The sequence below is a fragment of the Sus scrofa genome, chromosome 9 (genome assembly GCF_000003025.6).
Source record: "Sus scrofa isolate TJ Tabasco breed Duroc chromosome 9, Sscrofa11.1, whole genome shotgun sequence".
NCBI classification, from domain to species: Eukaryota; Metazoa; Chordata; class Mammalia; order Artiodactyla; family Suidae; genus Sus; species Sus scrofa.
The window spans coordinates 7,830,140-7,857,932 of NC_010451.4; the positions used below are offsets into that span (position 1 = coordinate 7,830,140).

The 27,793-nt window shown below is 62.8% G+C and overlaps 2 protein-coding genes across 14 annotated transcripts in view; one reads left to right on the forward strand and one right to left on the reverse strand.

The window, feature by feature from the left end:
* RELT (RELT, TNF receptor) lies at positions 3,248-22,330 on the forward strand. Of its 3 annotated transcripts, none has more exons than XM_003129644.5 (11): positions 3,248-3,425; positions 14,485-14,628; positions 15,516-15,590; positions 15,695-15,861; positions 16,074-16,153; positions 16,743-17,003; positions 18,140-18,220; positions 18,447-18,528; positions 18,690-18,935; positions 19,257-19,455; positions 19,611-20,740. In XM_003129644.5, exons 2-11 carry the CDS (start codon positions 14,584-14,586, stop codon positions 19,656-19,658), a joined length of 1,284 nt encoding a protein of 427 aa, XP_003129692.4. In that variant the 5' UTR covers positions 3,248-3,425; positions 14,485-14,583; the 3' UTR covers positions 19,659-20,740. The 3 variants fall into 3 exon arrangements, with proteins under 3 accessions (XP_003129692.4, XP_013834572.2, XP_013834570.2); XM_013979118.2 differs by lacking the exon at positions 3,248-3,425 and adding an exon at positions 11,884-12,137 and having other exon boundaries at positions 19,611-22,330; XM_013979116.2 differs by lacking the exon at positions 3,248-3,425 and having other exon boundaries at positions 13,124-14,628; positions 15,493-15,590; positions 19,611-22,330.
* The window catches only part of FAM168A (family with sequence similarity 168 member A), a 219,665-nt gene continuing 214,079 nt past the window's right edge, over positions 22,208-27,793 (reverse strand). For all 11 annotated transcript variants that reach the window (XM_021062480.1, XM_021062474.1, XM_021062481.1 and 8 more), the window contains one exon: positions 22,208-27,749. The gene's annotated coding sequence lies outside the window, so the exon portion shown is untranslated. The remainder of the gene's footprint in view (positions 27,750-27,793) is intronic.

Consider the following 27,793-nt stretch of genomic DNA (forward strand, 5'->3'; position numbering starts at 1 on the left):
ACATGGGCAAACCTTGGGCGCGGGAGGCCAGAGGAAGATGGGGGGTTCCAAGCCCAGCAGCCTAGCATAAGCTGGGGCCTTCACGTCGGGTCTCAGGAGATCCTTCCAACGCCCTGGGCAGGTGAACTTGCACCCAGAGAAGGGAAGTCACTACCTGAAGGCCACACAGCCTGACAAGGGCAGAGCTAGGACTTGGCCCCTCCTTGTGCGAGAGCAAAGCCCACCCGCGGTGGGATTCCAGACCCGACCTAAGGTCTGGATTTAGAGGCAGACAGCAGCCAGCCCTGCGGCCCAGCAGCCCCAGCTCGGCTCTTGCCCTGCCCAGGCCGAGGCCTACCCTGGCCATCCAGCCCCAGTTCGCCCTTAGACCAAGCCCACCCTCCCTCAGGCCTAAGGCGCAAACACAGGAGGACAGCCCACCTTCCGAGGTAGAACGTGGCCAGCGAGGGGCTGGCTGAGTGCTGAGCGCAGCTTCGCTCTCGCCGGGGACCCCACGCTGCACGTTTCGTGTAGCCGGCAGACGGCGCCACTGTGTCTGTTGCCAAGGCTCAGGTCCCCTGCAAACCACCGCTTGTCTCTGATTCTGCCGCCCAGGATTCCCACCGCAGGCAGCCTCTCAGTGGGACGGAAGCCCTCGCCTCTGCGCCTCTGCCTCCGGGTCCCCACAGCTCACTCCCACTTACTGGAGCCTAGTGCTGTGCTGCCTAGGGAGAGGTGTGGGCCTTCTCTGGGCTCGCTTCTCCAGCTGCACCTCAGGGAGGTGGTCTCCGAGCTTAGAGCTTAGGAATTGCAAGGCTAAAGTTCCGTGCATCCGAGAGGCCAAGGGTTTTAAAAGCCTGTGATTCTGAGAGTCCCTTGGTCTCGAGCCTGTGGTTCCCGAGCTCCATAAAAAGCTGATCTAAATCTATCCTGTGGCCACCGCAGCCCCTTCCACGCGGTGGCTAGATGCTCCCAAGCACTTGGGCCGGGGCCCAGCTGCGGCTCGGCGTTTGCGGGAGTCAGAGCTGGCCGGAGATAATAATCAGGCGCCCTCATACCCGGGGCGGGACGGGGTGGGATTTGCGTGGACTGTGGCTCTGGGAGACCTGACTCTACGGAGCTGCAGCCTGAGAGCCCAGAGCTGCCAACCAGTCACCCCAGCGGGACAGGAGGAGCCCTGGCTCCTCCACCCCTATCATTTCTCCTGGCTCCGGGAACTGCTCACCCTACCACAGGTCGGGCAGAAAGCCTCCTCACACAGAGAACTGGAATGACCTCCAGGCAACAAGCTTGGCAGCCTCATTATCTGATGGGGAAGCAGAGGTGGGGAGGGATTTGACCAAAGGCTCTTGGAGAGCTGGCAGTAGAGACAGGCCTGGACCCTCTGTAAGGACCTCGGATCCACAGCCAGTGCCCCTCGACCAAGAGGCAAGGAGCCCCATTTAGTCTACTGAATGCATGTGAATACCACTGTTTGAGCTCCAGAACTTGTGCCCGGGGCATAGAAGCTCCCCTTACAAAGAAAATATTTGCAGGGGGAGTTCCCATTGTGGCTCAGGGATAACGAACCCAACTAGTATCCGTGAGGACGTGGGCTTGATTCCTGATCTTGCTCAGTGGGTTAAGGATCCAGAGTTGCTTTGAGCCATGGTGTAGGTTGCAGCTGAGGCTCAGATCCCGAGTTGCTGTAGTGCTGGTGTAGGCAGGCAGCTTGTAGCTCTGATTTGCGCCCCCAGCCTGGTAACGTCCATATGCCATGGGTGCAGCCCTAAAAAATGAAAACAAACAAAAATATTTGGGAGTTCCCTCCATGGCTCAGCAGAAATATACCGGACTAGTATTCATGAGGATGCAGGTTCAATCCCTGGCCTCCTTTGGTGAGTTTAGGATCTGGGGTTGTCATGAGCTGTGATGTGTCGCAGATGCGGCTCAGATCCCGCCTTGCTGTGGCTGTGGTGTAGGCCGGCAGCTGAAGCTCTGATTTGACCCCTAGCCTGGGGACCTCCTTATGCTGTGGGTGCGGCCCTAAAAAAGGAAAAGAAAGAAAATATGTGCAGGGATAGAGGACCTCCTGGGCTGCTCTAGCCCCCTCACCAGGTCCCCAGTGTGGGCCTTCTCCGGACTCCCTCCTGAGATCACCCCTGCCGTCACCCAGCCCTGGGGGGTCTCCATTAATTTATGAGGGACCTGGGGCTCTGATCCCATGGGTGACCTGGCGCTCCTTCTGCCCTTCCTCCACAACCGGGGCCTGGCCCCGGGAAATGGAAACTCTTACAGTCCCTCTTGTCTGCAGGTATCCAGTTCTCCTCCCGGGATCTCCTGGATCCCGGGGACCTGGCCTTCCCCACCCCCTCACCTCACGGCCCGGATTCTATGATGTGGTTTACTTGGCATTCTCCCCCTCCCCCACAGTCTATCCCTAACAATTTATTTACCTTCCTCCATCTCTGCCATGGGCTGTGATTATCCAGATCCAGCCAGGTCTCTGCCCCCAGCCCAAAGCCCTCCCAGCCCTGCTGTCCTGGGAGGGCCACCTGGGATCCCCAAAATGGTACTCAATCGGGGAAGGCCTGACTCCTGAGCTGCGGCCTCCAGTTCTGGCCCATCGTATGGCACAAGCTGGGAGAACCATATGAAGAGTGCCCAGGGTCCTGGGTACCCCCCCCCCGCGGGGCACTCTGATAGCCGGCCCTAAGAATCTGCAGGGTGGGACAGCTGGTGGTAGGGAAGGGAGAGTGTGTCACCTGTCCTGTTGGAAGGAGAGGCTACCTTTCCGGGCAGAGAGCGGTGGGGTGGGCAGTGGAGACAGAAAAGGCCTCCTGGAGGAAGGAGATTTGGGCTGAGCCCCGAACAATGTGCAGGAGCCCGCCAAGTGGGCCCCCATCACAGATTCACTTTCCCCAGGCTATCGGGGTTTCCGGGGGCCAGCCTGGAATTCTTTGAGAGGCAAAGTGGGGTCGTTCTCCCTGGCTGCCAATTTCCAGGAGGAAAACGAGACCCGGGGAGGCGCATCGGTGGCCCCGTTTGCACTGGCAATGGTGACAGGTCTGCGAGCAGCATCCAAGTCTCCAGTCTATTTTGCATCTTGCAACCCCTTCTTTCTCGCTTTGGCGCCTGGCAGGAGGGCGCCGGCCCCTGCAGTTCTCGGGGGGCGAGAGAGATGGCGACACAGAGCAGCGCCGCGGGGCGGGAGAGCGCGAGCCCGGCAGCGGGTTCCAGGGCCCGGGGGCGGGAGGCGGGGGCGAGCCCGGGCTCTGACGTCGGGGGCGGGGCCGGCGGCCGTGACGCGCGGGGGCGGGGCTGCGCGCCTTCCCGGCCCGGCCCGGGCGGCGATTCATTCAAAAGGCGCGCAGCCGGCGCGGCCGCCCGTGCGTTCGCCGAACCCGGGCCCGGCTCCGCGTCGACGACCCGGAGCTGGGCTGCTGGAGCTGCCGCGGCGCGGCCAGGTAAGGAGGACGCGGAGAGCCCCAGGCCCCGAGGCCGCTCTTCGCGGCCCGGGCCAGAGGGCTGCGGACCCGAGCGGCGCCCCCTGCCTCCCCGCGTTCCCGAGGAAGTTCGCCGGCGCGGCGGATGCCGCAGCCCGGTCCCGGCGCCCCCCCTCGCCCTCGCCGCCCCCGCGTCCCGTCTTGGCGTCTTGCGCGCACCGACGCCCGCGGGGCCCTGAGCCCCCTGCCCCCGGACCTGCGCGTGCTCCGGCCGCGACTCCAGGCCCGGCCGTGCGCGGTGGGGAAGCAGAGGCGCAACTTGCAGTTTGAGGAGCCGGCGGACCCTGGAGGCGCCCTCGGCCCGGGAAACTTGGACCGAGACCAGGACTGGGTGCGGGACGGGACGGCGGCGCCCGGGGGCGGCCAGAGGGGTGGTTCCGAACGGTGTCAGCCCGTGACTGTGGGTGACACGGCGCGTGAGGCGGCCCAGCCCCGGCGAACGTGGGGCCGGGACCCAGCGGTGACGCCGGGCCGAACGGGAGACACAGAGGGGCTCTGTGTGCCTGTGACAGGCGGAGTGTGTGCGTGTGATTGTGTGAGAAAGAGCCCCCGGGTCCCTGCGGGTGACTCCGACCCCAGCCCGCTGCGAGAGGGCCCCTGGGTCACTGCGGTCACTGGGTATGTGTGCGGCCTGGGGCGTGACCAGGGCAGGGCCAGGGTCCCCTTAACGGGACAGAGTGTGCAATGGAGGGAGGGAGCCCCCAGAGGCTGGAAGATCCATGTAAGAACCGCTAAGGGGTCAGGTGGGGCCGCTGAGGGGTCAGGTGGGGCCGTGTGTGTGTGTGTGTGTGTGTGTGTGTGTGTGTGTGTGTCCCTGCATAAGAGGCCGAAAGAGGAGGGACCTCAAACACCTGCTAGCGTGGCGGGGGTGGGGGTGGGGGGACGGCAAAGGTCTCTCCAGGGCTGTCCCCAAGAAGGTGCCCCTTAGCTCAGTTTAGTTGGGGTGCGTGGATCCTGAGTGCCTTGGCTTGGCAGAGGGGTGCCATATCTGGATGCAACTGAGGAGCTGAGGGGCCTTCAGGTATCCACCTCTCTCTCTCTCTCTCTTTCTCACAGAGAGAGAGAGAGAGAGAGAGAGAGGGAGGGAGAGAGAGAAGGTCCGGGCGGCCTGGCACAGCTCTGGCCCCTGGCACCCTTCTCCCTGGGGCGGGCACAGGCCTGCTCTGGGACCCGCCCTGGCTGGGCCTCAGTCTCCCTTCCTGCACCTGAGGTGTCGGGCTGTGAATGGACCGTGAATCATCGCTGTGGGATCCTCTTTGTTTGGGGTCAGCTGTCTCTGTTGTCCCTTCCCTCCCTCAGGCAGGAGGACTGCAGTGGGGGGTGGGGGCAAGCTATCTGCTGGGGACAAAGTGGCCCGGGGCTGCACCCAGGTGCTGGTGACAGGGTTAGAAGCACAGCTCCACAGACCAAGCCCAAGATTCTGATCCGTAGGCATCGACTGGCCCGGGGCATGTCTTCAGCTCCCTTCATGGGAGCGGGGAGCAGGCGCCCCACGAGCCGTCTCTGAGAGCAGGAGCTGGAGCAGGGCCTCTTCTCCACTGGATTGGACTCTTCGGAAGGGTCTCTTGGATGCAGAGGGGAATGCGAGTCAGGTGCCCGGGTGCAGGGGCACCTGCTGAAGGGTCCGGGAGTTCACAGCTCTCACCCTCTGCCTCCTGGGCGGGGGCAGCGTTGGAGGGACAGTGCCCAGGGCTGCGCTGCACGCTTGGTGCTGTGCTCTTGTTGAATCCTCGCGGTGCTTTTGAGATGCCGTGACTTTTTCAGAGAAGTGAAGTGACTTGCCCAAGGTCACCCAGAGTCAGGACAGTAGCAGGACTGGAATTGGGTCTCCTGCCCCCGAAGCCCTGTGGGATGCTTGGAGAGGGCCACTCTCCTTCCTAATACCTGCTTGCGGCTTCTCTGGGCTTCCTTCTCTCCAACCCGGGCTGGCAAGCGTGGCCTTAGCAGGCTGTGCCATTGTGAGTTCTGAGTGTGGTGTGGATTTGCACACACATCTGAAATGGGGGAGGGGGGGTTTGTGGGTTAGGTGGCTTCCTCTTCCTCCTGCTCCTCCCTCCCCCCAGCTCTCACCCCTGTTCAGAGGTCACAGAAAGGCCCTCCTCAGGCCTTCTGGAGCCTGTGACTGGTTCAGGAGCATCCCTATAGCTCTGGAGGGTGTCGGGAGTGGCAGCACAGCCCAGGTTCCAGGAGTGGGGGGAGAATCGTGAGCCCAGGTGACCTTCCCCAGACCAGAGAGGCCCTGTGGCCCTGCTCGAGTGATCTGGGGGCGCCCCCGTGCTGCGGGGCTGAGGGGCAGGCTTGGGAGTAACCTGAGCGTGGGCCCACCCTCTTGGGGCCTCGGTGTCCCCATTCCTCCCAGAGGCCCGGGTGGCTCTGACCGCTGATGCTGCTTGGCCAAGAGCTGGAGCTGGGAACCAGGGTGTCTCTGTCGCCCCTGGCAGGACTGGAGTCGTGCTTCTTGGGCCGATCAGAATAGCTGTGTCGGTCTCCTGGGGCGAGTCTGAGTTATTTCCATCCCCAGCAGAGAGGTGGAAATAGCTCAGGGCCCTGGAGCAGGAGGGAGAGGGAAGGGTTAACCCAGGCCGGCCTCCTCCTCCAGCCCCCGGCCCACCCGTGCCCTGCCCACACCGAGCCTTGCTGCGAACTTGGGCTCCCCACGACTGGGACGCTGGTGGGGCCAGGCTGGGCTTCCAGCGGGGCCCCCGTTGGGACTGTGCGACAGTCGCCAGAGGGAGGTGCCTGTGTCTGGCCGGGGAGGGGAGACCCTGAGCCGCCTGCCTCTGCGCCGAGGGTCAGCCCCACTTTATGGCGGGAGAGACCGAGGTTCGGAGGAGTTCTGGAACTTACCACGATCTCACCCTTCAGGCAGAGGACCTGCCCCTGTCCTGCCACACGTCCACGCCGAAGGACGTGGCCCAGGCCTGAAGCAGGCCCGCGTGGTGCCTTCACAGAATCACGGGGGCCCCCAGATCCTGCGCACACGCCGCCGCGGCCTCCCTGAGCTCACTTAGACTTTTTACCCTCAAGGTCTGTTCCCGACCCCTCATCCTAGCCTGAGGTCTTCCTTCCAGAAACCCTTTTTTTTTCTTTTGGGGCCGACCCGCAGCACATGGAGTTCCCGGGCCAAGGATCAGATCCCAGCTGCAGTTGTGACCTAAGCTGCAGCCGTGGCCACACCAGGTCCTTGACCCACTGTGCCGGTCGGGGCATCAAGCCTTATGTCCCAGTGCCCCCAAGACACTGCCAGTCCCGTTGCGCCACAGCGGGAACTCCCAGGACCCTTCGAATGTTACATCTTCACCTCTTCTCTCCCTGCCACATGCCGTGGTTCTCCTCGGCCTTTGCTTTCTCTGTCTCCCCTTTCTAGAGCTCTCCATGGCCAGTCAGGACAGCCCCAACCCCACCCCCTCACCCAGGAAGCCCTCCCAGCCCAGTGTTAGTACTTCTTCATTGTGCGGGTCCCTTGCCACGTGTCCCCTCCCACCTCTGGGAACAGGCCTGGGGTGGGGCCTTTGTGGGCACCATGTGCCCGGCTGGGCTCAGCCTGGCCAGCAGCCTGCTGTCTCCTGCCGCTGGGTCTGTGCTGAGGAAGGGCAGTCCCTGTGGGCTGAGGGCCTACTGTGTGCTGGGCTGCACAGGGAGGTTTGTATTCGGGGTCTCCGTTGCTCCCCAGTGTGTGCTGGGGGTTAGGGCCAAATACTCAAGGCCACCCCCTGTGTGGAGGGGTGCGTTTGTGCCTGCCGTGGGGTCCTCAGACGAGGCCCTCATTGTGGGCCTGCAGAGGAAGCTCCCCACTGAGGCCCTGCCGTGTCAGGCCCTGGGTGCAGGTCCCTTCCAGCAGCACTGGCGGGCGTCCCCTTCCTTCCCAGGCTGCTCTGGGGGAGCCTGGGCTCGGAGGGCAGAGGAGAAGAGGCCAGTCCTGGTTTGAGTCACACAGGTGCTGCCATGGGAGTTGGGCACTCGCGCTTGCCCAACCCCCAGCCCACCTCTGCCAGGCCAAGGCAAGGGTTGCCTACGGATTCTGGCATCAGTTTCTAAAGCAGGAAGGCCGGCTACCTGTGGGGGGAGGAGGAGGTGTTGGTGGGGCTGTTGGGTCCCTGCGGGCTGGGTGAGGCCCACCCTCTCTGTTATGGTGCCAGCCCATGTGCCAGGTGGGCGGAGGGGAAGCAGTTTGGTCTGAGATCAGCCAGTAGGCACCCCCTGTGTGTTCAGCCCTGGGCAGAGCTGAGAGGCCCTCACACCCTCTGCCTCCCGCCCTGGCCATCAGCCGCCCCTCCAGGCCCAGAGGGGAGAGGGGGCCTGCAGTCCTCACCCAGGTTGGCATGCCTGGAAGGCCAGAGCTCATTCCCAGGCCACCCTGGGAGCGTGCCCTTGATTGGCACAGGAGCGGGATCGGGGGCGCTGTAGCCAGTTCGAGGCGGGGTCCCCCAGTGTGCAGGTGGAGAGGCAAGGAAGCCGGGACCCAGCTCGGAGCCGCGTGTGCCTCCCGCGTGCGGGTGCGGTTGCTGCCCTCCTCCCTGAGGGAGCCCGGGGAGGCGGCTGCAGGCCGGGAGAGGGATCGGCTCTGACAGGGAGGCGGGAAGGCTTCCTGCAGGAGGTGGCACCTGGGTTGAGGCCTGATTGTAAGCGTCACTGCTCCCTGATGCCCGAGGGATCCTCCAGCCACGCCAGGCGGTCGGCTGTCAGGCAGAGCTCTTCCAGATGACAGAGGAGGAAGCAGGCTGGCACCCCTCTGCGTCCTGACCGTGGCTTCCGCTGGCATGGGAGCAGGGGTGGACACAGGCCTGTGTGCGGCTGGGAAGTGGGCACCCAGGGCTCCCCGGGGAGTCCAAGGCTTGTCCACGCATGCTGGTGGGGTGGGCGTCGGGTCCCCGGAGCACCCTTGCCTGCGCCCAAGCCATAGGGTGACCTTGGCTGGATGCTGCTCGGCTCCGCGCTCGCTCTTCGCGGTGGGCTTTGAGAACTAGTACTGGGGAGAGGCCTGGCGGGCACACTTACCCTCTCAGGATCCCTCTTTGCAGGGAGGACCTTGCACCTCTGGGGTGTGGGGTGTGGGGTGTAATTGCTGGAGGCACAGAGCTGCTAAGCCCTGAGCTAGAGCTCGGACCCTGGCGGGGCTGTGCCGGGCCCAGCCTCCCCCTCGGGCTGGCCTCTGTCAAGATGTTGGTTAGAGCCTGACCTGGGAATTGCTGGAGCAGGGGGCTCTTTCCCCAGCACCCCGAGGCTGGGGGTGTTGGAGAACGGGGCCGGCTGGGCCTGTCTCCCCTCAGTCTCTCTCTGAGCCTCCGCACGTCGGCCTGGTCAGGGTGATGGGGCAGGGCCTGTGCCCAGCCATCTAGGCTGCCTTGGCACAGCAGTGATGGGTACAGACGCATGGCCGGGGTAGGAGGCAGAGGTGGCTTCTCAGAGGAGAAGGTGGTCGTGGCAAGAGCTGGTGGGCAGGGGGGTGCCCTCCAGCGCTCCTGGGCCCCTGGCCGTCTTGTCATGGGGCCCCAGCCCAGCCTCCCTGCAGGAAGTCCGTGCTGCCAAGCATGTGGGAGCAGCGGGACTGCGCGGCCTGGGGTGCCTGGAGTGGGGGCTGTGCTGCCTGCCCCACCCCAATGGGCGAACCTTGTCTCCCTTTAGCCTCTCGGAGCCTCAGTTTCCTCCTTGTGAGGCCTGGAAGGGGAATGGGTGTTGGGAGGTGCTTAGTGGGGGTGTTGGGCGCCTGCCCTGCACCCAGCCCAGGCTCAGCTCAGGGAGGGGGCAGGGACTGCAGCTTTCCTCAGACTGAGGGGTTCCCGTCGTGGTGCAGGGGAAACGAATCCAACTAGGAACCGTGAGGTTGAGGGTTCGATCCCTGGCCTTGCTCAGTGGGTTAAGGATCCGGCGTTGCCGTGAGCTGTGGTGTAGGTCACAGTTGTGGCTCAGATCTGGTGTTGCTGTGGCTGTGGTGTAGGCGGCAGCTGCAGCTCTGATTCGACCCCTAGCCTGGGAACCTCCATATGCTGTGGGTGTGGCCCTAAAAAGAAGGGAAAAAAAAAAAAAAGCACACACACAAAAAAACCCTCTACCCAGACCGGGAGGAGCCGGGTGGGCCGTCTGGCTGCCTCAGCCCTTTTCCAAACCTCAAGGGCCAATTAGCCCCTCAGCCCCACCTGCCCCCTCTGGGCCCCGAGCCTCCCCGGGCCTGGGGGCGGCGCAGAGCAGGGTTGCGGGTCTGTCTTGCCTGGGTTGTGACCTGGGGGAGCGTGATGGCCTGAGGCTGGGGTGGGGATGAGAATGGTGGTGCTTTCTGGGGGGCAGGGGGCCCTGGGCCTGAAGCAGCCTCTGGGCATCCCTGGCTCCCCCTGGGAGCTCCCTCGGCCTCCCCCGGGAATTCCTGCTGCCCTTGGGCTTCCTGCTTCTCTTGGGTCCCGGTGCCCACCCCCCCCCCCCGCCCGGCCGGTGTAGACCAGGGCTGTGTGAGGGGTGCAGGAAGACGTGGAGGCCCGGGCACCGTCTCCCCGGGGGCCTGCTTGGATGCCCGTGATAGTCACTCCATGGCACGACCTCCTGAGTGTCCCTCACTCGCTGGCCTCTGCCACCAGGTTGGCAAACACTGAAGCCGTGTATAGTGTGCCAGGCCCTGGGCCGGGCTCCAGGGCAGGAGGGGCCCAAGGCGAGTTGGGAAGCGGTCAGGTAGACCTCGGCTCCGTTCCCGCCCCTCCAGCTGCCGGCCGGCCAGGTGACCCAGGCCGGGTGGCCTCCCCCAGCCTCGGCTCCCCCAGGGCTGCAGCCGGGAGGCACCCTCTCTTGTGACTGTGGCGTAGGGTGAGGCCCGGCCCGGGGGAGCGCGGGTTGGTTCTCTTCCCGGCGAGGGTGAAGGATGAAGAGGAGGCAGCGCCTGGCCGTCCTCACACCACCCGCTGTGGGCACTGCCCTACTTCAGTCCCAGTTGCCAGGGAACCAGTGGGTTTCTCCTAACCGGGATTTCGCTATTGATGGGCAGCCTTTGTCTTCCTGCTTCGGGCGCGGCCACGGCCGAGGGAGGCCTTTGTCCAGCTGTGTTTCCAGGCAACCCTAGTCTCCCGAGGCTGCAGGGAGGTCCCCGGGCCTGAAGCCACTGCTGGTACCTGCCTCCAGCCTCCGCGTCCCCAGTCCGGCCTCGCCTGGCTGGCAGCCCAGTGCGCCTTCGGAGGTGCAGGGGTTCCGCCCCCTCCCCGCCCCCCTTCCAGGCCGCTCAGGTCCTGGGGGAGATGCAGGCTTCTGAGCTTGCAGCTGGGCTCGGTGCCCCCTGGGCTCTGCCCCCCAACCTTTCCAGAGCCTTCTTTCTTCCTGCACCCTCCCACCTCCCAGACTGACCCTGGCTAATTGGCTGCTTCCCGTGTGGCAGGCCGCGTGCCTTCGCACCTCAGCCCTCCCACCCAGTGTGTGCCGTCCCTGCCACGTTTACCCGGAGTTGCCACTTCCACACCTTCCACCGGGACCCTGAGGCTCGGTGGCTGTTTCCCGAGGCCTGCTCTGCGCCAGGCGTCAAGCTCACTGTTGAACGGGAGTTCCCTCATCTTGTCCTCCCAGCGGGCAGCGCAGTCCTCCCGGGGCGGGCTGCGGAGCCAGCAGGGAAGGCCGCTTCTCACCACGTCAGCCCAGGGGGCCCGATCCTGGGCTCCCCCAAACCCAGCCTCTGGGCTCCCTTCCCTGCGGCCTGCTGCCTGGCCCTCTGGACCTTGGGAGAGGCTGGACCCTCTCCTGAGAGCGCGTTTCCTGACCCCCCAGCCCCGCCTGGTCCGGCAGGTGCTCCTGCACGCGGGGGCTGGGGAAGGGGCTGGTTGGCAGGATGGGCGCGCCCAGGTGAGGCGCACAGGTGAGGCGGTGCCCCGGGGCTTCCAGGAGGCAGTGACTGAGAGCTGATCTCTGAGGGGAGGTAGGTGGCAGGTGATGGGCAGGGTTCTGGGCGGAGGAGACAGCAGGTGCCAGTGCCCGGTGGGAGGCAGGAGTGGCTGGTACTGGAGCCAGACCCCGGGGCGGAGACCCCTCTGTTGTCAGTGGGGGTGGGCTCGGCGTGGTGGGAGACGACGGTATTCGGAGCAGCTTCAGCCGCCACCGCGAGTCTGGGGAGGCTGGAAAGGAGTGCGCGGGGGTGGGGCCCCAGGCCGGCCGGTGACCCGCAAGCTTCAGTTCTGGGAAAGGGGAAGCTGCTGGCCGAAGAGGCCTGAGCGGTGACACAGCTTCCTCTTTCCTTGCAGCCCCCAGGGCTGGGCTGCACCTCCCTGGGGCGCCCTCGCCTCCGGCCTGAGGCCCTGGTTGCAGCTTGGCTAGTTGGCTTTCTTCCAGGGAATTTCTGGGTCTAATTGTTCGGGCATCTTTCGGAGGGTGGGGGTGGGCTGAGGCGGGCCCCCTCCCCCGGGGCCCCCGTGCCTGGTCGGAGCCTGTTTCGTGGAGCCTCGGGCTGCAGACACCGGCTGGGGGAGGGCGGGCTTGGTGGTGAAGGAGCCAGACCTCCCTGCCCTGGCTGCTGTCGGTGAAGGCCAGCGCTCAGGGCCACTTAGAGACCTGGGTGGGGGTGTCACGTGACCTGCGTCGTCGGGCTCCTCACCTGACTTAGCCTCGCGGCAGCCTTGCTGAGCCCCCATCCTGCGGATGAGGAAACTGAGGCCCCGTGAGCTGCAGCGGGGGCGCCGGGCCCTCGGGGCACTGGTGGCCATGGGGCAGGTACCCGGAGGAATGGCCTTTAGGCTGACGTCCTTCTCTGCCCCTGGGGCCGGCGGGGAGGGTTTAGGAAGGGCACTGGCTGCCCTGCCTTCGGAAGGCGGAGGGGTGGGCATGGAGCCTCACAGACCCCCGCCCCGCTGCGGGGCTCCATCCGAACTTGCTTTTCAGTCGGGTTTGCAGGGTTCAGGGCATAGGTGCTGGAGGCGGGGAGGGGGCGCGGAGGGGACGCGGAGTGGCGGGGTCCCCGAGGGGGCGGGGGCCGGGGCTGCCGCCGCCGGGCAGGTCCAGGGGGCTCAGTCTGGCGGAGCGTGGGGCCGAGGGAGCTGCCGTAAGCAGAGACGCGGCGGCCAGACGGGCTAAGTGCTGGTTTGCGTAATTAGAAGGCGCGTAATTAGAAGGCGTCAGGGGCGCGTGTCTGTGAATATGCCTGAGTGGGCCTGGAGTCTGGGTCTTTGGACCCCGTTTTCCTCCTGGAATTCTTGAGCTCATAGCTCCCCGTCTGTCTGGGGGTGAGCAGCTGTGGCCCCTCCCCGTGGGCTCAGTCATCCAGCAGGTGCCAGGCATGGCCAGGGTGGGACGGGGCCTCTCTGTGGCTCTTGTGCCTCTTACTTGCCACCCCTGTCCCAGCCCTCTGGGCCCACCCCAGGGACGTGGAGGGGTGCTGGCTCTGGGGACTGGCAGGCCTGCAGGGCCAGCCTGAGGCCTTAGGGCTGGCTGTCCGGTCTGTGGTTTAGATCTATGAAGAACGAAGGAGGAGGGCGCGGGAGAGGAGCTTGGGCTGGGCTGGGCGGGGGAAGGGACACTTGTGACCATGTTGGAGGAGGAACTGGTGGAGGATGGGGCTGGGGGTGCCACCTGTTGGGTGCTAACTGCCAGGGTGTGGCCTTCACTCTGCTCTGTGGCTGGACCTCCTGTCCCGGCTTTTCCGCCGAGCTGGCCTTGGGCCGAGAGCCACTGCTGGAGATCTGGAGAGTCCCGAGGGTGGTGTGACCCATCCCTCTCCCTCCCCCGTGGTGTAACTCAAACCCCTGGCCGCTGAGGTCTGCACCAGGCCAGGCTGCCCGGCGCGGGCAGATCAGTTTCCTCCGGCTCCTTTCTGGGTGGGAAGTCCAGGCCTCCTGGAGGCCGAGGGCTCTAGCAACCAGGGCTGCACTGCAGGCACTGCTTCTCGGCCGGGCTTGGCACCAGGTGGCTCGGGGCTCCAGGTGGGGCCCCCTCCACCTGCTGGGCTTGCTTCCCCCTTGGGGGTCAGAGGCTGCCTGTGGCCTGTCCCCAAGGCCCCACGTATGTGCTTCCCTCACCCTCCTGAGCCTGGAGCCAGGCCTCTTGGGAAGATGTCTCCCTTATTCTGCCTCTGCCCCTCCTGTCATCTCATCCGAATCCTTCTTACGCCTCCATCCTGTCTGCTGGCCGGAGACCTTTCTCCAGAGGGGGCCACACTCCTGGGCCAGGGGGCTCAGCCAGCCCCCCCCCCCGCCTGCCTACTCTGTGCCTTATTTAGGTTCAGGGCACTTTGCTCCAGCGGGCAGGGGGACCCTCAAGCTTCTCTGCTGGTTGTTGGGCCCCCTGGGACACGAGCGCCCCAAGGAAGGGACAGTGTCTGATTGTTTATCGCCTTTTATGTGCTGAGGGCAGTGCCCGGTGCTTGAGAGGGGACAGAAAGTGCTGTGACACCCCCACCCACCCCCAGAGGTCTGCCTACAGCCCAAGAGATGCGGTCAGGCACACCACAGACCTCTGGGAAGCCTGCTGTGGACATGGGACACCTGGGAGCACCAGGACTGAGGGCATCGGGGGAGCTTTGGGTGCCAGACCCCGCTCTGGGGACATGGGAGTCCAGAGGAGTTTCCAGAAAGAGGCCTTGGTGTGGGGCTTGGAGTTGTGAGACAGAAGGCCTTCCTGGGAGCAGAAGCAGCAGGAGCCAAGGCAGGGAAGCAGCAGAGGCGGCCAGGCGCGTGGCCCCAAGTTCTGAGAGGCAGGAGCCTGAGAGCTGGGGCGAGAGCAGAGAGGCTGGGCTGGGGCACTGCCAGCCTCCCTCCTGCTCCTGGCCGAAGCTGTAGGCTTCCTTCCTCCCATGCTCCCCCGCCTGGGCCCTCGGGCAGCAGGCTGTTTATGGAAGAGGCAGGAAGCCCTTCCTCCTCTGGGAAGCCCCCCAGGCCTGTGCTGCCCTGGGAGGCTGGCCCCAGACAGGGCGCCCCCTCCTCTGCGCAGGGCTTCGGGGGCTGTGGGGGGCTGGCCCCAGACAGGGTGCCCCCTCCTCTGCACAGGGCTGCAGGGGCTGGGATGGCGAATGTGCCCGGAGCGCGGCAGCACCTGCCCAGCAACGCCTTTCCACTGTCCTGTCCAGCCCTGTCTTGGAAGCAGCGCTGGGAGGAAGGCAGCTGTCCATCTGTCCGTCTCCGGCTGAGCCTCCCCTCCATCTGCCCCAGGCGGGCGGGGCCTGAGGATGAAGCTGAGCCCCTGGCACTGGCCTCTGTCCTGCCTCCTTGTGGTGAGTTGGGGGGATCGTGGGGAAGGTGGGTCCCGAGCCCGCTGCGCAGGAACCCCATGCCTGTGGGCGCCGCTCCCAGCGCAGTTGGCGCCTCAGCGCTTGGCATGTGCTGGAGCCGGTCTGGGGCCGGAGGAGGGCCCTGGAGCTTCCTGTGCGAGTGACACTGTCTCTGCCCTTCGAGGCAGCCCGGCTGGAGGCCTGGGTTGCCTCCCCCGCAGGCGGAATTCAGGACAGGTAGTTCCCAGCTGCCGTGGGACGAGGGAGCGCCCCGTGAAGTGGGGGCACACAGATTGAGAAGATCCTTTTGGGGGACCTCTCGTGCCCTGTGTGGGTGCCGGGGCGTGAACAGCCTGGCCCTGCCTCGTGGGAGGTCACAGAGGGGGATGTGGTCCCCGAGACGGAGCTGAAGGTCCAGGGTGGGAGGCACCAGCCGGCTGTGGACTTGACCGAGGCGATGGCAAAGGCGGCGGCGGGGGGGGCGACATTTTCAGCTGTGCTGTGGGGGCCCGGGCAGCAGGAAGGGGGGTGGGACTGGAGAGGAATTCGGAAGAACTTCCTCCTCCTCCTCCTCCTCCTCCTCGCCCTGCTTAGCGAGAAGGGTGCGACTCACAGACCCAGGGCCTTGCCATTCTGATCCGGCCCTTCTGGGGCTTTCCGCCCTTCCCAGAAGCAGATGTGACGTCTCCTTGCAGGTCTGGGACAGGCAGAGTTTACTTGTGGCACAAGGGACTGGGGTTAGTGAGTGCCCCCAAAGCCTGGAGGTGGCCCTGTGTGGTCAGTGGCCCCTGTGCCTGGGGTGTCTGGGAGTTAGTGGTGGGCAGGTGGCCCCAGAAATGCCACATCCGGTGCTTTCTGCTCCCTCAGCGTGTCCTGCCCTGTTCTTCCAGCTGCTGCCCTGGCCTCTGGCCACTCCAACGTCAACACCCCCCTGGCAGTGCCCACCCGGGGAGGAGCCCAAGCTGGTGAGCTCGCCTGCCCGTCTGCCTTTCCTGGGAGGTACTCAGGGCCAGGGCCAGGGCCCTCAGGCCTGGCTCCTGGCGCTGTTCTCATTCTTTCCCTCCTGCAGGACCCAGGGCAGGGCACATTCTGCAGGTCCTGCTCCCCAGGCACCTTCTCAGCCTCCTGGGGCTCTAGCCCGTGCCAGCCCCACGCCCGCTGCAGCCCTCGAGGGAGGTTGGAGGCCCAGGCGGGCACGGCCACTCGAGACACACTATGTGGAAACTGCCAGCCTGGGTGAGCCACAGGGTGGGGCGTGGGGGCTCATGGACAGGTGTCCGGGACTTGAGATTCTGGGGTCACAGCCTCACTCAGGTCTTCTTGAGCAGGCCTCAGTCTTTCCTTCTGTGAAATGGGATGGGTCAGGACCAGTGGGGGTGCCCAGTAGGAAGGTCCAGCCTCTCTTAAGGAGAGCTTCAGGGCTTCAGTAACGTCTTCCCTGTTTGCAGGTGGTTTGCCCCTTCCCAGGTCCCGGGTGTTCCCTGTCAGCCGTGCTCCTGGACGCCTCTGGGTCCTCGGGGCTGTTATGGTGAGTGGCAGGTGGGGGCTAGGACTGGTGGGGGCACGGGGAGGGGTCTGGCAAGCTTGAGCCCACGGGCCCTTGCAGTGTCCACTGGGGCAGTGCGGTCCTCACTCCCCTCGCCCCAGGGAGGGTGTGTGGCCAGTGGGTGTCCAGCAGGATGTGGTCGGTTGGTCTGTCTGCCTACTCCGTCTCTGAGTGCCAGAGACCGGCCGGCAGGTGGCTGCCCCAGCTGGCACTCCCATCCTGACCACTGTCTCTGTCCCCTCCCAAGGGCACACACCCCCTTTCTGGGGCTGAACCAGTCACCTTCAGAGGCAGCTGACTCATAGGCCAGGTGGTGGGGAGGCAGGATCCAGGGTCCCTGGTCCCTCTGCTCACCTCTCTGGCCCATCCTGAGGGATGGACAGGGGGCTCGGGGTCTGTGTCCTGACTGATCAGAGCGCCAAAGGGGGGGGTGAGTTGGCCTTTGCTGCGCCAGCCCCGTGGGGCGTGGGTGGCTCTGGACACGTCTGTGCCACGCCCCGCGCAGTGACTCGGGCCCTGGGCCTGTCTGCCTCTGTCTGTCTTCCCTGCCTCCATCCTCTGTGGTGCTCAGAGCGTGGGCAGCGCACCCGACGTGGCGTGGAGGTGGCAGCAGGGGCCAGCGGCGCAGGGGAGACGCGGCAGCCCGGGAACGGCACTCGGGCCAGCAGTGCCGAGGAGACGGCGGCCCAGTACGCGGTCATTGCCATCGTGCCCGTCTTCTGCCTCATGGGGCTGCTGGGCATCCTGGTGTGTAACCTGCTCAAGCGGAAGGGCTACCACTGCACCGCCCACAAGGAGGTGGAGCCTGGCCCCGGAGGCGGTGGAGGCAGCGGTGAGGCCCGCCTGGGCTCGGGTGCGGAGGCCAGAGGGCACGGGCTGGCCTGGCCCGCCCGGCCCTGCTTGGGGGCTGCCAGAGGGAACCTGCTGGGCCTGGAGGGTCTGACCGGGAGAGGGCTAATCAGGAGGGCTTTCTGGAGGTGCTGCATGCGGGCTGTGAAGAAGACAGAATGACCAAGGGAAAGGAAGGGTGAGGTGCCCGAAGGGGACAGCGCCGGCAGAGCAGAGGCCAGTGGCTTCAGCGGCTCCCTGGGAGAGGCCCTGCCCACTGGGGGAGTCTGAACTTCTCGGGGGCTGTAGTCATGTGTGTGGTTCACGGGTTGGCCTGCCCTCTGGGTCCTCAGGCTGACCTCTGACCTCTGGCTGAAGGGCTGGCAGGGCAGCCTTGCTGGATGGGCACCGCGAGGCTCAGGTTTCAGCTCCAGGCTGTGGTTTGAGTTACGAGCCCTGGAACCAGAGGGAGAGACTCGCTCCTTCTGCCCCACCCCCTCCCTGGGGCCTGGGCCCCGCCTGCACATGAACTGCTCGCAGAACCTGGTGGCCGCGTCAAGACTGAGTGGCGCCTCCCGTGCCAGCAGCCATCCTAGCCCTGACACTGCGGTCTGCAGCAGGCAGAGGGGACAGGAGCATCAGGCACGCAGACAGGTGGCCACTCAGGCCAGTTTTGCCTGGAACCGCACTTGTTTTCCCAGCCTCGGACTCCCTTTAGCTGCTGCCTGCCGCGCGGGTGCCTGTCCTAGGAGCTGTTTGCTGCTGGCTCAGAACTGTGTGGCCTGTTCTCGTGCCTTTGAGCTTGAGCCCTAGGCCGAGCAAGGGCCCTCAGTGACGTAGACAGGGCGCTGTGGAGGGAGGTGAGAGGCCTGGAGTCCGCCGGGGCTGCTGGAGGCTCTGGGCAGAGAGGCTGGACCCCCCTCTCTGCAGGGACGTGTAGTCCAGGTGGCCCTGAAGCCCCTAAGCACCTGGGGATGCAGCGAGGGTGATAACGGGCTTCCCAGAACCAGCGGGGAGGCCGTGGCCGCCACACACGCTGGGCTGGGGCGCCCTCTGCTGCCACATCCCGGTGCAGCCTGTGCGCCCAGGACGGCCCCTCCCCGCCTCCTTCCCTAGGATCAAGGCTCTTCTCTTCCTCAGGGATCAACCCTGCCTACCGGGCCGAGGATGCCAACGAGGACACCATCGGGGTCCTGGTGCGCCTGATCACAGAGAAGAAAGGTGAGGGAAGGGGCCCCCCATCTCCTGGGGCCCTCGCTCCCTGCCGCCGGCCGCTTCAGGCCAGCCCGGCCCTGGCTGACCAGCGCTGCGGAGGGAGCTACCCCTTTCTCCCTGTGCTCGCTTGGGACGGGGAGGAAAAGGGACACGGCCTGGGCAGGGGAGGAGGGGGCCGGGGGCCGGGGCCCCTCGCGGCCCAGAGCCGGGTTCTGACCGCAGCTGCCCCCAGAGAACGCGGCGGCCCTGGAGGAGCTGCTGAAGGAGTATCACTGCAAGCAGCTGGTGCAGACCAGCCACGGGCCTCTGCCCAGGTGAGTGGGCAGTGGGGCCAGGGGGCCCTGACCCCAGGTAGTCAGCCTGCCTCCTGGGAACTCACCGTGTGGGTGTGTCCCCTCCCATCACTCCCGTTCCCCCTCTCCCTCCTGGGCCTGGCCTGCCCCAGTGACCCCCCCCCCCCGCCATGTCCTCACAGACCGGCTCCCCGCCCGGCCAGCATGCCGCACATCTGCTCATACCGCCACCACCTCCACACGGTTCAGGGGCTGGCCTCGCAGCCCGGCCCCTGCTGCTCCCGCTGTAGTCAGAAGAAGTGGCCTGAGGTGCTGCTGTCCCCGGAGGCCGCAGCTGCCACTACTCCTGCTCCCAGGCTCCTGCCCAACCCAACCAGGGCGGCCAAGGCAGGTCGCCAGGGCGAGGTCACCATCTTGTCTGTGGGCAGGTGAGGCCGAGACACGACATCACAGCCGTGGGGGGCATGGAGCCCTTGGCTGAGCCCTGCACAGTGGCCTCAGGGTGGCTCTTTAGTGGGGGTGGCCTCCTGGCTCTGCTCTCGCATGGAGCCCCCTGGGTCCCCAGGGCAGGGTCCTTGCTCCCGTCCCACCTGGGCTCGCAGGCCAAGAGCCTGTCCCCCTGCCGGGCAGTGCTGGAGCCCGTCAGGGGGTGGGAGGACCCGTGCACTTGCTGTGTGACCCTGGCGGGCGCCGCCCTCTCCACACCCGGGTCCCCTCCAGCGGGGCTGGTGCACCCCGTCTCCTCGCAGGTTCCGAGTGGCTCGAATTCCTGAGCAGCGGACGAGTTCCGGGGCCTCGGAGGTGAGGACTGTCACAGAGGGCGCGCCCTCAGGGGCTGAGCTCCCCGACTCCCCCCAGCCTGGCCTCCCCAGTGAGCAGCGGGCACTGCTGGCCGGTGGTGGAAGCCACGCCAGGTGGCTGCAGCCGCCAGCAGAGAACAAGGCCGAGGTGAGGACCAGAGGGGGAGGCCGTCCATTGGCATGTGGGCCAACCCTGCCGGCAGGTTGGGGGCTGGGGGGGGACAGAGGGCCCAGGGCAGGGGCCCCTTTCCTGGCAGTCCAGACACCCCTGCCCTCGGCTCTGACGCCTCACCTGTCCCCCAGGAGAACCGCTATGTGGTCCGGCTAAGCGAGAGCACCCTGGTCATCTGAGGGGCCGACTCATCCGAGGACATTGCAGCCCTGCCTTGGAGGGCTCTGAGGGCTTCCTGGAGGAGGCAGAACTGCAGCTGGGCCGGGGACACGCAAGAAGCAATGGCCCAGCAGATGCAAGAGCCGAGCCCAGGCCTAGAGGTGGGCGCGTCCACCCCAGCGGGCAGGCGGGCAGGCGGGCGGCGCCGTGTGCAGGAGCAGGTTGAGCCCCTCCCTGTCCCTGCCGCCCATTTCTTCCCTGCAGGCTGTCCCTGACCCCGTGCCCAGCCCTGGCCAGATCCCAGGGGCCCACAGCATCCGCTGCCCCGCCAGGTGGGGGAGGGGCCCTCTCCCTGGCACCCTGGCCCTGACCTTGGTAATTGGCACCCTTGCCCCTGTAGACGGCCCCTCCCTCCTCTGCTGACAGGTCCTGCAAAGGGAGGGGTCGATAAAAAGCCATGGGTTTAATCCCGGGCCCGTCCCTGGCCATCCCCGGGTCCCAACCTTTCTGACTGTGAAGCGGGGACAGTGACGTCTCCGTCCTCAGGGCCTTCCCGCATCTCGCAGGCCCTGGGCTGCGTCGGGTGCGAGGAGGGCGGACTCCCTGCCACCCTCCCAGTAGTAGCTTTATCTGGCCCCGTTCCTGCTGCTTCAGGGCCTCCACCGCCGAGGCTCCCGTGGGGCTGCCCGCCCGTGGCTCTGCCTACAGAAGGGGCTTAGTGCATGTGCCTGCCCCAGCCCTGCTGTTTTCATTGGAACTGAGAAAGCAGCCTTGACCCTGCCCCGTGGTGCAGGGCCCCAGCCTGCTCAGCGCCCCTCAGAGGGCAGGAGCTCCTCTGGAGAGGGATGTGTGACAGGGCTAGAGAGGGGGCTCTGGCTGCAGTGGTTTCTAGGTCCCTCTGGTGTCGGTGTGTCTGTCTCCTGGCCTGGACAGTGCGGGCAACTGCCCAGCCCCGTCTCCTCTGGCTCAGCGACCGCATTATTTATGTGGGGCCGTGCGGGCACGGGCCCGCCGCCATCCGTTTCTCTTATTTATTGAACCTTGGCTCTTGCCCTGCCCCCGTCCCGTCTGTTGAGTAATAAAAGGTGGGAAAGTTGTGTCATGAGGAGCTTCTTTTTCCTGTGCCTCTTCCCAGGTCTGGCTGTTCCCTAAACAGCCCCGGTTGGCCCCGTGCGTGGGTCATGCCTGGCAGGTGCGCACAGGGCAGTGGGGGAAGGGGGCCCTCAGCGGAGGCCCGAGAGGCAGTGCTGTCCAGTGGAAGCAGCGTGTGTGCGTGTGTGTATCTCTAAGAGCCACATTTTTTTTTAAGTAATAAGAGAAAGGGGAACTTATTTTTTTAAATGATGTCAATAATGTACCTTATTTAAATAGTATATCTAGTTTCATGTCAATATAAAAAGGAACCATTACCTTTTGCTTTGAGATGCACCACGTATTTCACACTTTCTTCTTAATACCAAGGAGCGTATTTCAAGGGCCCGAGAGCCACACGGGGCCAGCGGCCCCTCCACTGGACAGCACAGCTCTAGGGAAGTGGGCCTGGCGGACGGAGGGGGTGAGGAGGGCATGTCGAGGGCTGGAGACTGGGGGGAGGCGTGTCCCACAGGGAGGGAACAGCGTGCACACCACGGGTCAAAGCTGGCGCAGCTGGCAGTGCAGCGTGCCTGGGGTCTGAAGACCAGGGTGGGCGGGCAGCGGAAGGCAGCCGCGGGGCTCTTGGCAGCCTCCCGTCTGTGGGCTGTGACAGAGCCCCGCAGCGCCCCCGCCCCCGCCCGAGGTTTCTGCTGCCACAAGCGAGGGAGAAGGAGAGCTTCATGTCAGGTGAGGACAGGATAGGAAACGGGAAGGGGCCACAGGGGCCCAGGCCTGGTCTGGTGCAAAGGGCTGGAGAGGCAGGAGTCCTGCGCGTTCATTACAGCCCGAGTGTGAGCCAGGTCACTCGACCTCTTTGGGCCTCGGTGTTTTCTCTGATTGAAGAAGCTGAATACCTGGAGGCTGAGAGCACAGACTGCAGGGGACAGGCCCTAGGAGGGAAGGTGCCCTGATAACCAGGGAGAGAAAAGCCCAGGCCTGGACGAGGGCAGTGGCTTTGCCTAGAAGGGAGACAAGAGAGGTTTAGGATGGAAAACTGCCAGCACTTGACCACGGGGGTGGGGCGCGTATGACCTCCCTCCGCAGTCCTCTGTGGCTACAAACTGCTAAGCCCACTCTTGTCTCCGCAGCTCTGAAACCTTGGCCAAGGCACTGCCCCTCCAAGGACAGAGCTGACCACAGGGCTCCCCGCCCCCCTCTGTGAGGCCTGAGTTACCAGCGTAAAGCACAGCGCTGGCCCCACGGTGGGCACTCAGTGGATGTCAGCCTCCGGCAATCGCGGCTCCCTGCGCCCCCGCATCACACACCTTAGTCCAGCTGCTGCCGGCCGCTTCCCAGGCCCGCCCCGCAGATGCCGCCTGGTGTTACCTGACTGGTGAGAACAAGTTTAGAATCAACATGGGGAGAAGCCCAGGAGACTCACTGACTCAGGAGGTGTCCCCCTGCCCCAAGAATCACCAGTCTGGTCACCCCAGACTTTTTTTTGGAAACTTTTTTTTAATAGTTACTGGATGTTCTACAGCTTACAGTAAATATCATAGTTACAAATTCTTGGCTTCAATCTTTCAGAGTGATCACTATCTGATCTTCAAAACAAAACGAAACAAAAACCCAAAAGAATCCAAAACAACAAAACAAAACCAGATTTACACTTCACACACACAAGCGAGGCCATGGCTTCCAGACTTTACACTCCAGGCTGTTTCGAAAACACCTATGAGTTCTTCGATCAAACTACTTGGAAGACACCAGTCAAAGGTTTATTATTATTATTTTAAATGTTTTTCTTTTTTAAAATGTGAGTTCCAATGAAATTTAAAAATTAGATTCCAGCCTGTAGATTAAAATGAATTAAAAAATACAAAATGATATACAACGCCCTCTCACAGGGATGGTACATGCCACGAGAACAAGTCTCTCTCATGGGATATGACACAGGGGTGCAGAGGCCTTGTGGTCAGGAGATGGGGACAGGCCCTTGGGCCTCTAAAGGTCATTACAGACAACTCCACGTTGCCAGAGGCCTGGCCTTACCTCCTCCCCTTGGGTAAGGGAGAGCTGGAGTCCCACCATAGATCCAGATGGTCTGGCTGACCCACGGAGGTGGCCTCTGGGCAGTCTCACGCTTTCCCTGACTCTCAGGCACAAGGAGGAAGGCCGGAGCCTGGAGATGCTGGTCTTGCTGGAGTCAGGCCCAAAGATGATTTCACCCATTTGACTCCCTCGGGCTGGTACTTATCTGCAAAGCTGTTACATCTCTTCTCTTCAGAAAGGAAAATACCCCCTGGACCAGGAGCTGGTCTGGACGCAGGGCCTCACTGCCACAGCAGGGTCCCCAGGGACTATGGATGCAGCCACAGGGAAGCAAACGTTCTAGTCCCCCTTCCGGCTCTGTGGCAGCCGCTCCCAACCATCTGGCTGGATTCAGCAGCACGCGAGATAGAGGATACCCATGGAGAGCATGAGGGAGTGGGACCCGAGTCTGGCTCAGGTGAGGTTGGTTATGGAATGCTGAAGCTGGCCTGCCAGGAATTTTAAAGCCTGAGCGCTGGAACCGGGTAACGCCTAATTTCAGTAACAAGTTTTCTAGGAAAAGGGGACATGGACAAAATCCTGCTGCCAACCTGGCACACCCACACAGGAGGCTGAGATCTGAGAGGCTCAGGTGTGCAATCTGTTAGCCTGGCTGGGTTTCCTCGGCTGTGATCCTGCTTCTGGAGGTGGGGCTGGCCAGGCTTCCTCTGGGCTGTACCCCGGCATGGAGCCTGCTCCCCACAGGCCCGCTCCATCGCCCGCTCCACCCCCTCTGGGTTCCCGGGCTTGGCAAGCAGCTGGGGCCCACATACCCCATGGTGATGAGGTGGAATACAAGACGGAAAAGCAGAATTCTACTCAACTGCAACTGCAGAGAAAATGCCATGATGACATCTACACGATCCAGCCACAGTCTGTGACCAAGACCACACCAAGAACCATGCCCTCTAGGCCCTCCCTCTCTGGCCACGGAGCAGGCTGAAGATCTGATAGGCAGGGCTCCAGGCCTGATTCAGCCAGTGCCTCGCTGGGACTCATCTTTCAAGGACAAGTGCCCAGGGTTGCCCCTGAACACGTCTTCAATCCTGGGCATCACGAACCCAAGTGCTTTGCTCAAGTTATGCCTTTTGTTGCAAATTCTCATCCTCTGGGTACTGCCACCTAGATGTGCCTCTGGGTTCTCAGGGCTCCTCATAAAAATGTGCTCAGCTGGGAGGACTGAGCTTCCCAGGAGTCTTGCTCTTCTGGGGAGCAGACTGGTAGCTCACCCCTTCTGCATGCCTGCTGCTCAGACCCAGCAGGTGCCGGCAGAAAGAGCAGAGGAGTTGAAGAGTTCAAATCTTGACTCTTTCCCTTATGAGCTCTGTGACCTTTGGCAAGTCTCTTAAGCCTTCTGAGACTTAGTTTTTTCCGTGAGGGTTTTGGCAATCAATGTCAAAGTACTTTGTACACAGACAGAAAATCCTGGACAGGTGTGAGTGTCCCTTTTCACTATATAGGGAGGGGAATATGAACTTTAGGCTCATTGCCAAGAGAGAGGAGCAGCAGCAACTGCCCTGTCTCATGGAGAAGAAATTAAACCTTCTAAGATGTGACAGAAAGAGTAATTTTCAGGCTCTCACCACTTGGGGGCACTCCAGCTTCCAGACTGCAGCTTCCTTGGCCCCAGGCTAATGGGAGGGAGCCAGGTAGAAGGGGCGAAGCCAAGAGGCTTGGCTGGTGACTGGCACCACCTGTCACCTAACCCTGGCCACCAAGCTTATAGTGCTGGGGAGAGGCAGTGGATCGGGGTGGAGAAAGGGCTTTGCTGGTGCAGCTCTCAGCTTGCTAAGTCACATGGGCACACGCCTTGTCCTCTCTGGCTTGATGGCCTTCCCACAATGACAAGGCCCTTCCAGTTCTGGCCTTCTGTCCAGTTTGACCCCTGGTCCATCCAGTATTTCTGGATGATACTCGCGGCACCTTCTGACAGCCACCTGTGACCTCATCACGTGTGCTCATCCTGCCAGAGGCATACCACTGCCCCTTCTCCTGGCCTCAGTCCCTCCGCAGTGACTCCCCAAGCTTGGCCAGGCGTGGGGATCTCTGTCAGAGCACGAGGGTGAGGCCAGCTGCACCGGGGCTTCAGGGCTCAGACGGAAAACTCTCGTGAGCCCAGGCCTTCCACACCTTGTCTCTGCCTTGGAGCCCGTCTGTGGTCTTGAATTGCGGAGTGGGGCTGAGAGAGGGTGCAGAGCATGGAAGCTGCAGCCCGCGAGCCTGTGTGTGGGTCAGACTGGAGGGAAAGAGGCAGCAGACTGGGACTCAAATGGCTCTGCCACTTAGGAGCAAGTCACTCTGCTTTTCCAAGTCTCGGTTTCCTCATGGATCAAATGGGAGAATGATCTGTTTCACAGGGTTAACCCAGGCAGTGGACAGGAACCTGCTTCAGGAACGGTGAGGTATTAGATGGTGGTTTTACGCACTGGTATAGAAGGAGCAGAAGGAACGGGGGCATCACGGCCTCCTTTCCCTGCTCTGCCTTTTCCCCCAGCCCCCGGGGGGCAGCAGGCTTCAGGGAAGCCTCTCGGATCCCAGCATTCTGCTCACTTGGGGCAAGTTCCTGTTCCTTCTAGAACAGTTTCCTCCTTGGTCAAGGGGGTGTTAGAACTCTGACCCTGTCTCTCTCTCAGAGCCAGTAAATTAACAGCTGTGAAGTGCTCTGAAGCCTATGAAGCACCTGACAAATGCAAAGGTTTCCTATTACTGTTATAGTCATTATTATTATTTTGGCATTTTCCAAACATATACGACATAATCTAAAACAACCATCACCCACCCTTATAAACCAGAGAGGAGGAGGAGGTATTTGCAAAAATGAATTAACACTGGAAAGCTATTGTTTTTAGGCGAAGCCTCTTCGGCACCCAGAACAGACCATTTAGAACAGCTGGGCTTCTTACTGGTTCTGCATTTCCCTGGAAGGCCAGGCGGGTGGGCTGCCAACTCCTGGCTCTGGGCCGAGGATGCTGCTGGGCTTTGCCCTCCTGGGAACAGCCAGACAGCCTCTGCGGTCCTTCTGGCCCGAGGGTTTCCTGATTTTCTCCCCTCCCTTAGGGAGACATGGGAGGAAGGGGTAGGGATGTGGCCAAATATGCATGGATTTAAAATGAAAAGAGTTATTTCCAAGTTCTCAGTGTTACCAGTGACCCCCTTTTGTACAGTAAAATGTTCCTTTCCCGCTCCCACTCCCTAAGGGGCTGCTGGCTCAGCCAAGTGCTGGGCGCAGGGAGCTGTGCTAGACAACAGGGCTCTTGGCTGAGACCAGCGGGGCCTCTTCTCCCAGGAAAGCCCCCGTCTCCTCCTCCTCTCCTCTCAGGATGAGGGGCTACCGTCTGAAAAGCACAGACTCCTTTTTAGCCAGCCCACCCCGCTCCTTCTCCTAGGGCTGGAGTTAGGTATGGCATGAGAGTTCCCGACGTCTTCACAGAATTTCCAAATGCTATTTCTTCACTGGCAATTTCTGCCCCCATGTGACCTCTGCCCAGTCTTCAGCCCCCACTTTTGGAATCTGTGCAGGAAAAAAGCAGAAACAAAAGCCCAGGGACTGTTCCAGAGCTCACCAGGTGTGGGTGCTGCGGACTGCATTTTTCCAAAACTAAGCCACTCCATCCCCAGGTAAATTTTCCTGGGCAGCAGTGCCCCTAGGCAGGAAGGCTGCATTTAATGCTAATTTACTGCAAAGTCTAGGGAAGTCCTTTCTTCTTCTCTGGGCCTCAGCTTGCTTATCTGTCGAGTAAGGGATGGATGAGATGATGCTAAGGTCCCTTCGGTCCCGTGAGTCTAGGAAATGTTTATTGCTATTGCTTTCCTTCTCTGTCCTGACCTTCAGAGCTGCCAGCACGTGCCCACCGGGAATGTGGTTCATTCACTCTGGCCGTGAATGCACAAGGTAACCAAGAGCTTGGCCTGTCTGCCAGCGCCATGGACAGAGGGGCGAGCCCTGGCACTGGGAAGGGCGAGGGGAAGGGCGAGAAATGCCGGAGGTTTCCACTCTGATCAGGAGCAGGCTCCTCATCAGAGTGGATCCAAGAGGGCTCAGAGGCCAAGGTGTGGATGACACAGGGCGCCTGGCCTTCCAAGGCTTTGGGAGGCTGGGATCCCACTGTCCTGCAGCTGCTGGGCAGGTCTGAGGTCAAAGTCACCTTCGGAGGAAGTGCCAGGTCAGTTAACATCACTGTGCAAATTAGAGGGTCCAGGCTCAGACAGCGTGGCCAGAGACCTTACAAACCAAAGCCAGCAGGCAAGTGCCTCGCTCTCCTCTTCTCTCTTCCTCCCCATTTGCCCTCCCTCCCACCCCCCACCCCCCCAAGTTCTCCCAAAGAAAGAATCTGGTTTTCCCAGGTTCTCATCTAGGGGATTATTAAGCTGCTATGAACACTCCTACCTAATCAGGTGGTTCTGTTCTTGGTCTGTTGCGATGGTTCTCAGAAGACATTTCACTTGGTCAGGACATAGTAATGTCTTAAACCAATCCTGCTTGAGAAAAATCAAAAAAGAAACAATCCCCCAGAGATGTGGTCTGCTCAATGGCTCTGAGTTCCTACTGTGGACCTGAGGGCCACGTCTAGTACATCTTTCAAAGGAAATCGTGCCTTCAGCTGAACCACTGCAACAGACCCCACTCTCTGCCTGCTGCCAGACTGGGCTCCCTGGGGACTGAACGCCTGGGAAGGAAAGAAGAGCAGAGAGGAGGTGCCTGGTCAGCTAGGAGGAGGGTGGAGCTGGAAGGGCAGCGCCTAAGAGGGGGGCAGTGGGGAGAGGCAGGAGATTAGAAAAAGCAGCTTTTACAAAAACCAAAACTAAAAACCAAAACCGTTAAAGATGCATAAAGTGACCCTTGCACTTCCGTTGTCTCTTCTTGCAAATAGAGGTGGTGCTGCTAGGGAGCTGCTTCAGCACCTGGGTAAGACTTGAGTAGTTGCATACAATGTGTGACTCCGGATCTGGGGAAGGAAGGGGAAAGCCCTTAGTGACAGTGCTATTCCTG